Genomic DNA, 18,681 nt, shown 5'->3' with positions numbered 1-18,681 from the left:
ATTTATCATACCTAAAAACTGTAGTAATTCTGTTTTATTAGTCGGTTCTGGAAAGTTAACAAATGCTGAAATCCTTTCTGGTGCAATTGACACTCCTTCATTTGAGATTTCGTGACCTAAATACTGGAGTTTTTGAACAGCAATCACACATTTATCTTTATTTAGAGCTATACCTTCAGCTTGTATTCTGGATAATACTTCATCCAGAATTTTGTTGTGTTCTTCTAGTGTTGGAGCATGGATTAAGATATCATCTATGTGACTAATTACACCGTCCAAACCAGCTAATATTTTGTTTAACAATATAGAAAAATATTCGGGGGCACAAGTGATACCGAAGGGAACTCGAGTGAATAGATACCTACCGAAGGGAGTTATGAATGTGGTAAGGGATTGAGACTCTGGGTCTAAACGAATCTGATAAAATCCAGAAGAAGTATCAAGTTTTGAGAAATATTTACTATCTTTTATTCTGGCTAAAATACTTTCAACTTTGTTTATAGGAAAATATGAACGAAGAACAGATTTGTTTAAATGGGTATAATCCACACAGAGTCGAACTTTTTGGCCTTTTTGGACCACAACAATGGGACTGACCCACTCTGTAGGATAATCAACAGGTTCAATTATTTTTAGATTTAATAATCTATCAATTTCTTCTTTTAACGGTTGGAGTAATGGAATAGGAACTGTTCTAGGGACTGATTGTACATAGGGTTTAATGTTGTCTTTTAATTTAATTTCCATTTCTGTTTTAAATGTACCTATATCATTAAATATTGTTGAAAATTTTCTGAAAACTGCCTCTGGATTAAATACATTATTTATATTTTTTACTGTAACATTTTCATGAAATTGTAGAAGTTTTAAGTCTATTATTGATTTCCTTCCTAAAATAGGTTTAGATAAATTTTGTATAACAAACATTTGAGTTTTTGAAATGTCATTATTATGACAGAGGGTAACAGGAAGAGTTCCTACTACCTCCAATTTAATGCCAGATGGACCAGTAACTTTTTGATAAGGCTTACATAAAGTTTTTAATATCTCTTTAGGCATCAGAGAACTAGGAATACATGAAACATCTGCTCCAGAGTCAATTAAAAATTCAAATTTTGTCCGCAGCTCAAACACAAGCACAGAAATCAGCCACTCTCGAGCCTCAATATTATTAATATAAACAGAGCCGACAAAATTCAAATTATTACCCTCTGAATTTATCATAAAATTATCAATTTCCACAGTACTAACCTTATTTTCCCTTTGACCTTTACCAGATAAACAAACTGATGCCCAGTGCCCAAACTTTTTGCACTTATTACACTGAGACCTTCTAGCAGGACATACCTCCCTAGAGTGAGATTGCTGACCACAAAACATACACGTGTCTCCCTGGAAATTCTTTCTTCTGATGTTGTCTGCCTTCTGAAATAATCCGGTGACATTGCCTCGTTCTCTATCTTGGACACCCACTTTTGCTACTTCTTGAGTTGGATGATAACGGTTTTCATTACGCAATTCCCGAGTCTGATTTGCCTGCATTTCTGCTTGTTTTGCAGCAATAATACAATCTTTCAAAGTCAGAGTACCTTGTAGTTGCAAACGTTCGCTAGTTTTTGTATCTGACATTCCTACCACTATGCGATCCCTAATTAGCTCTTCCTTAAGGGTGCTGTAGTCACAATATTCTGCCAACGAATGTAAACTGGTAATAAAGTGTTCTATAGCTTCTCCTGGTTGTTGAATTCGGGAGTTAAACTTAAACCGTTCGAATATTACGTTGCGACGGGGAATAAAGTGATTTTCAAAACTCTGTAACATCTCCGAATAAGTAGCTGGAATTTTCGGAAACTGTAGAACGATTTCTTCGGCCTCATCTCCCATTATATACATAAGAATGTCAATTTTGTCTTTCTCCGGCTTCTGATCTTGTCCCGACACGCTCATGAAACGCTGGAACCTCTTGCGCCACTGGGGCCACATATTTGGCTGTGAAAACGTAAATTTCTCCGGTGGATTTACCTGAACAGGCATGTTAATTGTCGTTGAGCCGCTACTAACGTCTAAATCTGTATTTGCCATTGCCATTTTGCTTTGTGTATGATTTCAACACAACGTACATAACCTAGACACTACACATGGAAAAGTTAAACTTCACTAATCATTTTTCTCTCTCTTCACTTGAAATATTAAGTTAATCTGGAAAAGTGCACCAGCTGCCACCATGTTCTGTTAAGTAAGTAAAAGGGTTCTTGCACTTTCTCAGGTTTATTGAACTCAATACAATACAGTCAGTAGAAGAGATGAGATCTGCCATCGGCCATCCGCGTTGACGTATCAGTGCCTTACTTCACAACTTACAGGGTTGCCAGATTGTGCCGATAGTACAGAACTAGAATCTTCTAACTCCATTAACTTCCTGGACATATCTATTACCAGACTATATGACCACTTCAACTTTGGTATCTACCGTAAACCTACACAGACTGATCACGTTATCCATTCCACTTCTAACCATCCTCTTTCACATAAACTTTCTGCATTTCGTAGTTTTATACATAGATTAAACTCTATTCCTCTATCTACAACTGAATTTAACAAAGAACTGAACATCATCAAACAAATTGCAGTTAACAATGGTTATTACCCAGACATCATCCATAAACTTCAACAGAAAAGAGAACTTAAGTTACTTCAACAATCCGCTTTCTCATCATCTTCCACAACTACTCCAATTTATGCCTCCTTACCGTTTAATAACTCCAAATTATCTGAAAGAGTCAAACAAATCATTTCTAATTCTTGTGATAACATCAAAATCTCATTTAAAGTCAATAACACCCTCAATAAAAGCTTAACTAACACCAAAGACCCTATCCATTACATGAGCCGTAGTGGGGTATACAGACTCTCTTGTTCAGACTGCGATGCTACCTACATTGGTAGAACTTATAGATCTCTTTCCACCCGATCGGCAGAACACAGTAAGAGAGATACCACTTCAGCTTTTTCACACCATTTAAAAGTCAATAAACACGAACTTAAGATTCCTGATGGGGTCCAGTTGATACACAACATTCAACAAAAAAATACACTCCGTTTAGACTTATACGAGGATTTGGAAATTGTCAAAGACCTAAAGAAAAGTCCCAATTGTGTTAACCGACAAACATCACTTAACCGCAATTTTGTCCCCATTCACCGTCAATTATTTTCATAATTCCTATTACTTTGTTATACCTACCCTTTTCCTATCCTATCTGCTATCTTCTTCATCCTATTTACCCACTGTCAACTATCTTCTTCGTTCCCTTACTGGCTCCAAACTCCTTTACACATACTAATCATTACTAACCACATGAACTCCTCTTAATCAAAACCTAATTAATTTACCATACCCCCTTTTCACACTTCTTTCATTTCTTTTCTTCATCAGTTCAACCCTCATACCCAACTTCTCCAATCTTTCTCTTTCACTCATTTCACCTATGCTTTGACCCTACATCACACTCCTTTGTTTTTTGTCTTTGACCTTTTCCAAATATATTTTTTATCTCCACATCTAACATTTCATCACTTTATTTCATTTATCACAGTTAACTCAGTCATTCTTTAATCAAATTATAACAATATTCATTCTCTTAATTTTGTTTTATTAATTCTGTTTTATTCATTACACCTATTGTTTTCTATACTAATTAAATTTTAGTTTGTATCAACTGGGCAACCTGTTATCCTACAATTATTTATTATCAATTTTACATATTCACCAGTTTGTCACAAGAATTTTCTCAATTTCATAAAAATTGTTCCATAATAATTGCATTCCTGAATCACATTTTCTACTATCAGATTGACTTTATCTTAATTCCAATCTATATAAATTTTTTAATTTTCACCTACATCCAAACAATAATTTCCCTTCTACCTATACAACCATCAATACACATACTGGGGACATATAAATTTCTTGATATAATAATATCCCTTTTCAAAATTTAAAACTTCTTCTATAACACCACTTATTTAATTTTATTTCTGTTATTACTACTAATCAGCTCACTTTATCATATTGTAATTTTTTGATCAGGTTAATTTTATTTGATACAGTCAATTTGTAGTTACCTACAGTTAAAATAATTTTATTTTGTAAAACACATTATCTTTTAATTTTAAAAAACAATAGATTTAATTAACAGACAATTTCAGATATTAAAAGCTTTACCATATCTTCGTCTTGGATCATGACTTTGTTTTTAAATTTCCTAGAAAATCGACTACCTTCTTCCTTAACTGTCAATGTCACATCAAGCATTTCCTTACATAGCTTTGACACTTAGTAGTCATCGTTGACCGAAGATGGTTGATTGGGTCCTCGGGTAGAGTTTCACCATGTTCCCAGAGGTTTAATCCTTGAACATCGGCGTTTAGCCATTTTAAATTTATTTCAACATAATGTAGATTTATTTATAATCACAACCATTGTTTGGTTCTGGGGCTATTTTGCAAGTATTCAAGTAAGTAATCATAACCACATTTTTTAACTTTCACAATTTCAACCATCTTTTCAATTTTAATAGTGGGATTACTTATTTGATTTTAGATCACTGATGATGGACCGATAGGTTTGAAAACGTTCTGATGAACTCATTTTATTGAATCCATTGGGATTCTAAAAATTTTTAGTAAATATACCTTTTACATAGAAGTGGCTTTTACTTCATGTTCCAGTTTGTTTAACTATAAGGTATACAGCCAATCCAGGGAACTACCCCTTTTTAGTCTTTATATTAACTTCGTTAAGTTCCTTTTTGAATTTTTTATCGGAACGATAACTCGATATAAATCCCGGTACGAAGCAATTTCTTTTAGTGTAAGCTTTCTTGGCACTCATATTTAAATAATATTAACCACCAAAACCAGTAATCTTATATTAACTACTAATAATTAATTATTTTCGAAATTTTCACATTTACTCCAATGCAAAACTAGCATCTATCTCTACGCCACCGCCGCGCGCCGCCCTAGCGAGAAACCAAGCAAACAGGCAAAATCGTGTAAAAAATTTCAAGGTCGTCCTATCTCGATTCCTCTCCTCTGTGTAGGTCTCCATAGGTGCATATAAAAAGCAAACTATTTTGACATCATATCAGGTATTTAAATTTATATAAAGACATAAATAAGGACTTAAACAAAATTACCTGATGTGAAATTTATAAACGCATCTCAGATTATCGTCAAATATGGATATTCCACCTTTAAAAAACACACGCGCTCATTTTTTATCACCTTTTTAACAAAAAATATGTACATTTAAAAAATCTAATTTTAATATAAAAGCCAGAATTTATGTTAAAGATGTTTTGTATAAATTTAATGTGTTGATGGTGCTTTTAAAGGTATTAGAAAATGCCTGCATTTTTTATATTTTGTGTTTTTATTTTCTTTACATCCCAAAAAAACCAAAATGGTGCATTAAACAACATTACCAATATTACTTAAAATATACCTTATTACCAACCATAGACGAATGATTATGATACAACTACAACCGAGAAGTCCAATCGCCGACCAAACACGGCCTGGACCGACTATCCCAACCACTTTAGAACGCACCCTCTTATTGGATGACAGAGGTCATGTGACCAGTGCAATGAAGTGCATCATTCTCCTTAACAGCGTTGCCACATTTAGTAGATATCTACTGTTTTGGTATATTTTTGATGTTATTTAAAAAAATTCTAGTAGGCAATGTTTTTTATTAGATGTTTGGTATATATCAATATTTTGTTATCACTAAAATAAAATTTGCTTTTTAATAGTATTCACCCCATTTCTAAATTAATTTTCAGACATTATGTTACAATTTCCCAATGTCATTACCGAAAATAAGATTCAGGACGTAGATGATGATAATAGATGGACAGAGAAATGAAACTGGTAAATACCAGATCTAAATAAGGAAATCTTCATATATGTAATTGGTTTGGAGAATTTTCAAAATGATTGTAACGCTCGGTTTCATAATCAGTTAAAGTGGATTTTAAATTTTAAGTAAGTTGGTACCTACCTTTATCACAATTCATATATGGGTAAATGTCAACTTTAAAGTGAACTTTACTTAATGTTTACTTTAAGTTGATTATGAAACCGGACGATTTTGACAGGTAACCGTTAACACAGATTTTACTGTATTTACAGGGCCTAAAAAGAATCTACTGATTTCTATTGATTTTTTGAAAGCAAAACTACTATCCGCTGCAAGATAATTCGGATGGAATTCAGACAAAATATGTACAAAAAGTACATGTTTTGTCGGAGTTTCAGCCAAATTATCTTGCAACGGATATAGTACTGAAAGAGTAAGAACTGGCCTGGCAACCCTGTCTAGCAAAGCTGATACAAAGATTTAAGCTTATCAAATCTACTGATAAAACAATGGACAATGGAGAAACCACGTAATAAAAAACAAATAAACAGGTTGTTAAATAAATCGAAAATTTCCAGCAAAATAAAATATAAAATAATAAGAAAAAAGTAAGGTTATAAAGTAAATTCTTTTTTTGCTCCTGAAGTTGCCGTAAACACACGTAAACGTGTCACAACACATCTATATAACTATACGTAAAGGCCCTGGGGTCGTGAGAGACAACTACCTAGTCGGCCAGAAAACCCATGGGCGTAAATTAGTTTAGCATTATAACGTTTTTAAGTAGTTGCGATTGTTGAAAAAACTTAACTGTGATATGTAGTTGTCACAATAGTAATAACTTAGTTGCCCATATAACTAAAGATATTACTTAACGTTGTAACATCGTAATGTCAGTCGGGTTAGGGGTCGTTGGCCGAAACAACTGAAAGTCCACTGTGGCAACGTTATATACAGTGCATTTGTTTGTACTGACAACCAATGCGTCGAAAAATTGCTACTTGGGTAGATAATGTGACAAAATATTTCAGCTTCAAAATAAGCTGTCCTACATATTAAAGTAATGACAAATTTAAATTTGATGTCACATCTCCATCTACAATGGTATAAAAAGAATACACTTTTTACCACACGTCGATATGTTATAAGGTTAAAATAATTTATTTTTGGCATAAAACATATTCAGCTACAATCCACCAATAAATTAATGTCTAATTACGCTAAAAACAATAATAAAATGAGTTAAATAATAAATAAGTCCATAAGAGCTAATGTATTTGTAGCACCTATTCGAACACTTGCGCCTCTAGCGGCGATTGCTGAAAGTTGAATTAGAGGTTGAAAAGTTCGCCCACAAATGATGCATATGCATTGCGTTTCCACTCCTTCATAGCCGCACCTATTCTCACTGTCTGTCGTGAGTTACATCTCGGGACAGCAATTATTTTAGGATCCTGATCAAAGGTCGTTTATAGCCGATGTCAACTAGGAGCGTTGTCGTGCAGTGATGTAAAAAAGTACCTACCCGTTACAAAGTAACGTGTCCGTTACAAAGTAACGGGTAATTGTCCAATACCCAAAGTACCGATTCCTCGTTGTTAGAAATACTCATTACTCACTTTCGGTACTTTTGGTACAAGTAAACTAGCGAAATACCCTGATGTAGGTAACACAAAAACCAAACAAATACTTTCTCGATTGGCATGTCGGTGTAGGTAGGTACTCGGTACTTTAGCACTTCGAAAGATAAATCGAGGCGGCGACGCGACGGGGTGAAATGTAAATATTAAAAAGGCCTGCCGAAGGGTATCGGTTTACTGTTTCTTTGATATTACACTATTTATTACTTTATTAGCTATTAAAAATTTAATAAAAAGAAAACTACTATTTTTTAATATAAAACGATGGTCCAGAAACCAGAAAAAGAATTCAATATTTAACTTTCTTAGTGTTACAAAACTGTCTTTTCTATGATATTTTAGGCACTAATGTTTAGTTTTAGTTGACCTTAATTATTTTTAATAACTTACGTCTAAACAAATAAAAAAACACTGAATTTATATCTTTTATTTTACAAACTACGGTATCTAATTTATTTATTACACTATATCTAATACTTTATCTACATAATTACAAATTCAAAAATATACCGCGCCCGATACATATCAAGTACACCGACGCATTCAAATTCAAAACTCAACTCTAATTATTCCAAAAATGTCTATTTATACAGGGTAGCGAGAAAGTATGGAAACACGGTAATTTCTCGGAAACCGCTGAAACGATTTTTATAGATTTTGGTGGGTAGGGGTTTTCTAATACGGCCGATATTATAGTGGTAATTACATTGTTGTCAAATCTTCCGTTTTTCTGAAAATTTAATGAACTTTATTATTTCAAATGGAACAACCTGTATATTTTTTGCGTTTTGACGACGTTAAGAAATACTGATTATTTTTTATGTTATATTCCCTATACCTAAATGCCATAATTTCGGAGTTCTTACTACATTTATTAAAAAATTTTTTTTAAACAAATTATAAAAATCAGATTTTTTAGCCCGGATAGACATTATTTTAGATTCTTTGGATCATTGAAAACAAGAAAGGTCTTTTGTAATTTTGGCCTAAAGTTAATCGTTTCCTAGTTATAAACAATTTAAAACTGAAGAAAATCGAGAAATAACGATTTTTAAGGTTCAAAAACACAAGTAAAAATATTATTTCTGAAACAACGTAGGGCCTTAGTTCAAGATCAAACCCTATTTTATCAGTTACCGATAAGTATTTATAGTTATTTATGAAACAGTTCGTGAAGTATGCTTTTTGCGAACGCACGCGATTTTTAGAGCACGAGCGACAACGGAGGGAGTGCTATACATCCCGTAAGTTCGCTAAAAGTACTTCACGCACAGTTTTATACAATATTTTATCTACTCTACGATAAACAAATAAAAAAACTGTAACTCTTCGTCACTGGAATTCATTTCTATTCTACAATTTTTAGAACTTTGACATTTAAAAATCCTAACTACTTTCAAACCACAAAACTGTCAAAAATTTTGTTGTAAGTCATTGCTCATATTGTCATCACCATGACAACGCGAAAGTTAAGGATATTTGATTAAATGAAAGTGTGCCAAAAAACCCACTGAAAGTGTGCGAAAAAGTAAATCTAATTTAAAATACATTGTTACTTCACGCACACTTTAAACCCTTCACGCACTGCTATCTATAATGACAGTTTTCACAAACTAAAAACTTATACATAATATGACATAGAGTAGATAAATTCTTATATGGAGCTGATAAAAAAGGTTTGAGCTTGAATTAAGGTACTTTGTAAATTCAAAAACAATTTGATTTTTTTAATTTGTTTAAAAAATTTTTTTTTTAGTAATTATAGCAATAACTCCGAAATTATGGCATTTAGGTATAGGAAATATAACTTGAAAAATAATAAGTATTTCTTAAGGACATCAAAACGTAAAAAATATACAGGGTGTTCCATTTGAAATAAGAAAGTTCATTAGATTTACAGAAAAACGGAATATTTGACAACAATGTACTTACCACTATAATATCGGCCGTATTAGAAAACTCTTACCCTCCAAAATATATAAAAATCGTTCCAGCGGTTTCCGAGAAATTACCGTGTTTCCATACTTTCTCGCTACCCTGTATTATATATACATATTAGCTATAATAGCTATCTACAATTAGTCTACTGATTTCCAGAAACATCGAAAGGTAAGTATTATTTACAGAGCAATAAAAAAAGGTTAATCGATGGCCTTCTAGATGCGCTGATGGCTGATTGTAAACAAGTTTCTCTCGCCCACAGAAAGGGTCTCAGACAGTCCGCCGCCAAAAGCTTCCGGAATTGACAGGGCCGGTCTTGGACCGTGACATTAGTTTGAAATATTTGTTTGTCTTTGTCATAGTGGATGTACCTACGCTACCTGAAAACACAAAGTACCGAAAGTAACGAGTATAAAGTACCGGATATTGATAGATACTTTGAGTGTTTCAGTCATTATTATTGTGAACTACATATTTTTATCGAGTTTTGATATTGTTTGTGTATACATAATTTGTTTTTATTGCAATATGAATTCAGAAAAGGGAAGAATTTTTCCTGCCTTTTTTAAGTGAAAATGTTTCATTGTATGTTTAAACTATTGTGTGTGTAAGTCCACTGGCGGATCCAGAGCCCCCCCCCCCCAAATATTTGAAAACCCGCTTATCCTATTGGTGGTAAGACTAAAAGTGACCTTGCATCAGAGAAAAGTAATCACCATCAAGATCCATAAACCCCCCTCGCCCCAACGAATTTCTGGATCCGCCAGTGAGGTGTTCAAACTATTGTATAGACCCTAATTATTTTTTAATTAGAAAAAGTACAAATAAAAATAAATTCGTTTTAGATAGCGAAATAATTATACAATGGAGACCCCTACTAAAAAAACGCATTTAACGTATTAAAAAAGTGAATGTAAAAATGCTCTTAAAATTTCATATTTCAAATTAGCGCATATCGCGCACTTCGACTGGTGTCAGCTATAAACGCTTGTAGCCAGGACTGTGAACTGCTGCGCCGAGATGCAAGTCTGCGTGTCTGCGTGTGAGTGCTCTTAATTTATAATGCTGTTATTTTTACCTGTAAAGTATGGTTTTTTGAGAAAAAAGTTGCGATGTATTTCTTAATGTAAGTTTAGTTTCTTTTTATGTAAATTTAATCAATTAAAGGCGGCTGCACAATTGACCGGGAACGGGAACTGAAACGGGAACGAGAACGGAAACTGAAAGCATCAGCAGATTCACAATTAAATGGTAAACAGCTGTTTTGTGTCACTGTCACTTGTGCTATTAATTATTTTTCTTCTCAAAATAAATTTAGTGGAACGATCTTTTTCTAATTTTATTAAAAGAACATGTCTGTTAACTCTAAAAATATGGATTTATTTGATGACGAGCTTTTATAATATTTTCGTTTTTTATAATCTTGGAACTAATTTACACAATATGTGTGCAATCTCAAAGGTTTGTCAGCATAAAGATAAAAGCATATCATTCAAATATTTATATTTATATTATTATTGTATCTAATTACCATATAAGTACGTACTATGATCTACATCAATCATACGGATGAGGACATTTTTCCAATAAAGAAATCAATCGTTCGTCATTTATTTTAATGCAAAATGTATAAAAATTGTCACTAAAACTTGATCACACACATCTAATAACAAATTTGTATTATGCATTTGACAGTATTTTTAATACTGCCTTCTGATTGGTTCCGGGAATACAACGGGAACGAGAAGTTAAAACATGGTCAACTTTCCCGTTCCCGTTACCGGACAGCTTCTCATTCTCGGTTATTGTGCATCTATAACATTAATTTATATAGAGGTTAACTTTTTTCCTGTTCCCGTTTCCGTTCTCGTTCCCGTTCCCGGGCAATTGTGCAGCCGCCTTTAGTTTAGTTACTCTCAAAATAATGATGGCTAAAATAACAAACTTTATTTACTTAACCTATCTTTCTGGTTATGTCTAATACACCGACCACGGGAGGCATAAGCTGTTTTTTTTTCAGCTTGAATGAATGACGAATAAATGTTGATCGGATGAAGCAAATTATTTATTGATAGCTGTTTACAATAGTTACGTGTTAGTGTTAAGCCTTTAAGCGTAGGCATGTGTAGGATTTTTTCGTATGGGTGCCCAGGCTGTAAGTGAGTTTAAGCCCACTTAGGCCAGTAAAGAAAAAAAAAACAACTGAAAAAATGTTACAGTAGACTCACTCTATAAGGAGAACTGAAATGGCGGACTAATTACCTCGTTATAAGCGGATCTCGTTATATCAGACAACAATAATATTGTACATACCACCAATGTTGAACTGAAATGTTTTGATGCCTCTTACGTAGTTTATTAGGTGTTGATGTTCGACCTCAACAATGAAATTTGGTCATCGTAAATTGTAAATTTCCTACAATATTCAATATGGGTCGATAGCTAAACAAGAAGAAAGAAGTTTATTACCGGCGGTGGAATTCATTACGGCACTGGCCTCAATAAGCACAGAGATGTTGGGCATTCCTGTATACCTACAGGCAGTTATGGTATTTATTTATGGCCATCACCACGCCAAAAACAGGTAAAGAAACATATTCTTAGATTTCATTTTTCCTCGTTATAACCAAAGATGCCTCGCTATAGAGGTGTTATAGTTCAATAGGAATTTCATGGGACATCTAGTGTACCTCTTTATAAGCGAAACCTCGTAATACCCGTGTTCGTTATAGAGAGAGTCTACTGTAAACCTATAGGTTTTTAGAAGGTTCTAAAATGTATATGAGGGGTAGCTGATGACCAATACAGTACTTCCGGTTGAAACGCTAAACCCGAAAGTTCGAGGTCAAATTTCTCACTTTTAATACAATTTTTGGGTTATAACTTATAACTCATTATCTAATTTTTCATTCTATCTGTTTTATTAACGGGGGAGTTATATTCGCGGATATACGGACGGGCAGACAGGCATGAACCAGAAATATTTATTTGTTCTCGTCTTCTAAAGGCGCGTCGAATAATATATCGCTTGAAGTATTTCAGCGACTTTAAAATAATACGTCTGGTTATAACTCTAAAACCGGAAGTCAGAGATAAAATTTCTCACCTTCAATATCATTATTGTGTTATGATCTTTCATTCGACACCTTACTTGTCATTCTATCTAGTCTAACGACGGAGGAGTTATATTGGTGCACAGACGGATGGACGGACAGATATTTATGAAACCGGAAGTATATATTCGTTCTCTTCTTGCTAAGGCGTGTCGAATAATATAACGCTTGTACTATTTCGGCGACTTTAAAACAGTTCTTCTAAAACAGACCGGACGTCCGAGCCTCACCTTTAATACCATCCTTGGTTTATAAGCTTTCATTCGACACCTCATTTGTCATTACTATATCGCAATCGATTCTTTGAGGATGCAGTTTCAAGATATTTAAAAAAATTCAACATTTTATCAAACTTGTTATTAAAGAAACCGTTTGAAAAACTTCTTTCTTTAATACGCTGCCTTTTTAGTTTATAAACATTTATAATAACTATTGATTAATGCTATTTGATCATACTTTTGTTCCTGATAAAATCTCTTTTCAGCAATATTGTGATTCCTTCAATGGCGTAACCAGGATGATCCTAAGGGGGGGGGTTTACAACTTCAAAATGGCTTGATTTTTCAAAAACACATAATGGTGTTAAGCATATAGAGCTCAAAGTAGATCCCAATGTGGGGGGGGGGTTATAACCCCCAAAACCACCCCTGGTTACGCCTATGGATTCCTTTAGTTTTTTATCTTGGTTATGCAAATTCGTTGTGGTTTTTCCATTCAATCATGAGAAATCATAATCTCATATTATGCTGTGTATCATCGGATTTTTTTAAGGTACAATCTCAAACGAATATATTATAAATTGAACCAAAAGGAATGTGCAACACAATTTTAATTATGTCAATTAGAATTTATTTCTACTACTACTACTATCGGTTTACAGCGTTCTTCGACGCCTGTTTGTTTTTATGGTTTGCTTTATTTATACACCTGAATATTATGTTGAAGTACTTTAATGTTTAATACACGCGTTAAGGCTAAAAATCGATATTTTTGAATTATTTCCCTTTTGCTTATTAATATATTTATACTAACTTGAGTTGAGCCTGTGTTGGTGAATTCAGTTTGTAGTTGCCTCTCTTTTGAAGAGGCATTGTTCATTTAGTTAGAACGAAGTGACTTTTTGGTTGGATGATGATTATTGTTTTCTTCTTAAATCGGCTTGAATAATACCTAATTCTGTTTTCTTCGAATATGCCGTTTTTATCGCTTTATTGCTCAAATCAAGAGTTTATTTGAAAAATGCCTTGCATATTTGTATTTTGGATCCATTAATCTCAAAGTAAAAGGGATTGTTGAGAGCTCTAAAATTGTGTGTACTTAAGTACCAATATTTAGACTTTATTTGTTGCGAGTGGCGTACTAAGAATTCTTTTTGCTTTCCAAGATCACCGAGTGCCCAATATTCATCAAAGTCCTGTTGTCTTGACATCTTGTCCACTTTTTCTTCTCATTTTAGGCGACCTTTGTCTCCACAGGGTGGTCCAACCATTCTTGCTAGAATTAGAGTTTTAAATTTTGACAGGGTAGTTTATCTATCTCAATCTCAGTAGCAGTTTCAGGAACCATAACACCTTCTGGGTCAACTTTGTCACTATCATCTTCGGTATCCGATGCACTGGAGCTGCTGCTGCTGGATCAAGTTACCGATGATGATGAAGGTACGACCTTAGCTGGGTGCGCATTTTTGTTTAACAATTGCAAATTAGGATCTTTATCTTAGTTGTCAATATCACTTTCATCGCTCCAAATAAGTGAAATATAATAGTCCGGGGCTGCTGTTTAGATGTGCTAGGGATAGCGGATAGATGTATTAACCGGTGTCAAAACAGCATGAGTTTCTTTGGATGGAACTTTACCACTTGATGACATCTTCAAGTTATCTTCCACGGTTGCATGTTGACTAGAAGTTATAGGAGTGATATTTTATTTATACTGTTCTTCTACCATACTTACTAACAATCGCCGGCGATTCATTGTTTTCTTGAAATATACAATGTTTATTTTACTAACTTACAGAGTCATGTGCCACAAATAAATTTAGAAAGCTCATAAAAAACATTTTTAATCTTTTTGGCTATGTTGTAAAGATAAATTTGTCAGAAACCATCTAAAGGGATCCAACTTGAAAAATTGGCAGTAAAAGAGGAACCAATATTGTTAATGGTAAAATAAACATTAAACTGTACTACGACCTACAAACTCGAATCGTCAGTAACGAAATAAGTTTAATTTTGATAAGATTTTACAGAAAAAAGGAAGTATCAAATATGACTCAGCAAAACAGACACAACTACAATATCGAAAATGTTTCAAGAGTAGGGTAACAACTAAAATTAAAAATAAAATCTTTACTTACCTTGCCAGCGATACAGGTTTAACTCAAATTGTTGTATCCTTGTAATTAGCACTAACCATTTAAAAGGTGACAACTCAAAATAATAATGCTTCAAATTTCAACTAAACAGGTACAACTCAAAATAACTCGATACTTTTTACGGAGGACCCTTGCACTCCGCTTGTAATTCTGATTGCATCTAGCATTGTTCCCATTTATGCGCGGTGGGATCTGGCTCGCTCGTTCAACAAAAGAGACTCTAGGTGCCATCTAGCGTTGAACTTTGCATGTATTTTTAAATCTCTTTTATTGATCGATAGGTATCCGTACAGGGAATTAAAAGGTGAGCTTAACTCAATTTCAAATATTTTTGACTTAACTCTCTTTAGATCTAGGTGTGCGATATGTGATTACACTTGTGTGTATAAGTATGGTATTGTATAAAATATGAGCTGTTTGTTCCCTTTAGTTATTGTTGGGTCCCACAGAATGCCGTGCATAATCGATATGGCTTTTCTACCCTGTATGTTTCTATCTTTTATAGCAGCATCGAGTGTTCCATCTTGCGTTATCTTCATGACCAGTATTTGTATTGATCACAGTGTTTAATTTCTACCCCACCTTCTAATGTTGACTGCTTTCTCTCTCCAATACACATGGCTTCAGATTTCTTAATAGCTTTGTTCCAACCCAACCAGAGTCAGAAACAAGTTGCCGACGTCAGGATTCTGCGCAATAGCATAAAAGCGTTCCAACCGAGATTACAAACAGTCAGCAAGCAAATAGTTTGCTGTTCCAACCACACCAAAAACGTGTTTGCTGACAGTCAAAATAGTTTGCGGATTTTCTTCAGACAAGAAATTTGGGGCATGCGTAGTACCCACAAACCATACATACTCATAGACGTTTCACGACCATGTTAATCTTTCGGATCAAATTAGCGCCATCTCTTGATTGGAATGGGAACTAAATTGACAAATTTTAGTTACGTGGGAATTTCCAAATTATAAATTTTGCGGGATTTGTGATGAAATTTCGCAGGAAACTAAAACCACAGAAAGACAATTCAATGTTTTATTCAATATTTTACTGAAAACTTCAAATATTCCAATTTGTTTTCAAAATGCTAAACACTACTGCAATGTGTGACGTGAAAGCACTGATGTGTAATATTGAGTTGAATGAAAATGTTTTAAAGAATCTTGTAGGATGATTGTTTAGATAAATATTACCTTATAATCTTTTACAAACTTCCAAAAATATATAGGCCCGAAATGTTGATGACACACTTGTCTATTGGAATAAACTGTTTCAGGATCTATTATATTGTTTTTTTAAATGTGGAGAAACACAACACAGGATGATCAATGTAAACTAAAAATTTTACTCATAAAAACGGAGAGGAGGTTTATACAATTGATTAAAATTGTGATTAAATCTAATAAAAAACGTAACACCACTATAATAAAATAATTAAGCCACAAACTGTAAAATAAAAAGTAAATAACAAATTAATTTAATTGTCAACTTTCAGTTGTTAAATATGACAAGAGAATTGACTGACAGCGACATCTCTGGATTGGAATGGTAACTAATTTGCTGTCTTGAGCTTGACAATTTACGTGAAACGTCTATGAGTATGTATGGTTTGTGGTAGTACCGTTGAATCTTAGACAAGGAAAGAGAGAGGACGGGTAACACTCATTTAACACACACGTTCCAAAAGTGAAGCCAGTTTTTGGTTTGTTTGTCACCAGAAACATGGCGGTCACGTCAAAAATAACAATGGGTTGCCAGTGGTGGGTGTTCGTTGAAGGTTAAAATTTCATAAAAAATAAAGTAAATCATCATCTAAAATTCGTAATAAAAACATATGTATGTATTGAAACATATGTACGTAATATGAGAAACTTAATAAAACATTTACCGTACACAAATTCTTCATTTTAAATACATTTCATGTTTTTATTTTAAATACTCAATGCATAACAATACCCCAAAGATACGTCGATGATCAAAATCTCTGGTGTCAGTTTGGCTTCACTTTTGGTCATAGGATTACTCGTCCTCTCTCTTTCCTTGTCTAAGCGTTGAATAATCGAGGGGTTTGTCAATTGTCAACGGTTATCTGTTTCTGTTTACAAATTGTTCTATGAACCCAACCCTACTTTTACTTTTTTATGATTTTATGTTTAGATTTAGATTCGTTTGGGAGTTTGGGTACGCTTATTAGTTTAAAGTTTGTTTACCAGTCTAAATATTTGAGTTTTATATTTTAAAGTGATTATATTATTTGATAAATATGTCCGACGAAGAATTCAGCGATGATATGTCTTCTCTGTCTTCTATGGGAAGCGGTGACACAGCATAGAAAACGCAACAGCAGTGACACACTAGTAGGCGGGAAAAGTTCGCGCACTATTACTGCGCAGATCGTCGGCCATTTTGTGCGTAGTACCAGACAATGTAGAAAATCGACAGTGTTGCCGATTTGTACATAATTATCAGATTTACCTAACTTTTATGACATTCATATTTTTTAACATAATCTTATACGTATGCCTGTGGGAATTATGTCAATAATTGGGACATAACACAAAATATTGACGATGAATGGCGATTGTATTGTTAATCTTTTGCATAAATTCCAGAAATTATTAAAAAATAATCTCTTACGGGTAATAAAGTTGGTGACATCGGCAACACTGATGAACCAACACATCACATCACCACTGAGATGTACTACGCGAAAAATGGCGACCCTGTACTTTTCAACTTCAAAGGCAGCATCAGGGAGTGTCCTTGCTGGTTTCGTTTATTATGCTGTGGCGGTGACGAAGATGACCTAGAACTAGAATTATTACTAGATGAACCAAGAGTCAAGAACCAAAACTATTTAGGTAAATTGTAAATTACATTTAACATAAATGAAATAAATGATAACTGATTTATTACTTTTAGAACACACTGTGACGCAGTACTCCCAAGAAGAGTTTTTCGAACATTTCAGACTTTCAAGGGGCACAGTAGATGGTTTGGTTGAAAGATTTGAGGCTAGTCAATATTATAATTCACAGGAGGGACAGCATGCAACCATATCTGCTTTACATCAAGTAAGTAAATACAGTAAAACCTCTGTTAACCAAAATAATTTGGCGAGGTCATTTCCCATAATATAAATTCCCCATTTCAGTTGAAAATAACATTGCTTTTGTATTCTTGTATGAAATTGCATAGTATTCTTGGTCAAAATTGGCATTAACAAATTATATGAGGTGATTTCATAATGTTTTCTTTAATATGTAAATAATATAAAGCAGTCAAATTAAGAAAAATGAACATTATGTTTTAAAGTTAAAGTGTTTTTTAAAGAAATATTCTTTTTTTTTTTGTGTTGTCCTTTCTAGACGATGTTTTTTCACGAGCTATATCTAATGAAGGAATACATTAAGCCATAACTAATTATATCCAAAATCATATGAAAAAACATTCTGGCTCGAAAATACCCATGATCTTAATGTATATCAATGTATCTTAGGGTTAAATAAATACAGTCCTTTAGTTGTTGGAAAGCAATGTCGACAAATTAAGATCAAATTGTTACCGTTTTGCAATAAAAATTTATTTTTTATTGACAAAATTATAGAAACAGCTGATGTAAAATAATAATTTAACACATTTGCTGCCATGTTGGTCTGATGGGACCATCCCTAATGTTCCATA

At 33.5% G+C, this 18,681-nt stretch overlaps 1 protein-coding gene across 4 annotated transcripts in view; it reads left to right on the top strand.

Moving 5' to 3' along the window:
* Window positions 1–18,681, top strand: part of LOC114334257 (uncharacterized) — a 233,071-nt gene that overhangs the window by 144,267 nt on the left and 70,123 nt on the right. Inside the window, exons 1-3 of one of the 4 annotated variants that reach the window (XM_050660942.1) lie at window positions 10,545–10,636; window positions 17,610–17,858; window positions 17,920–18,071. The exons of 1 other annotated variant lie outside the window; for it this stretch is intronic. In XM_050660942.1, the coding sequence (XP_050516899.1) occupies window positions 17,696–17,858; window positions 17,920–18,071 (315 nt within the window). In that variant the 5' untranslated portion in view covers window positions 10,545–10,636; window positions 17,610–17,695. Of the gene's footprint in view, window positions 1–10,544; window positions 10,637–13,177; window positions 17,859–17,919; window positions 18,072–18,681 lie in introns of those variants that run through there. 2 more of the 4 variants (XM_050660941.1, XM_050660940.1) reach the window with 2 other exon arrangements.

The sequence above is a fragment of the Diabrotica virgifera genome, chromosome 9 (assembly GCF_917563875.1).
Source record: "Diabrotica virgifera virgifera chromosome 9, PGI_DIABVI_V3a".
Lineage (NCBI taxonomy): Eukaryota > Metazoa > Arthropoda > Insecta > Coleoptera > Chrysomelidae > Diabrotica > Diabrotica virgifera.
Note: the sequence above shows the minus strand (reverse complement) of the source record. Positions and strands in the feature narration are given on the sequence as shown.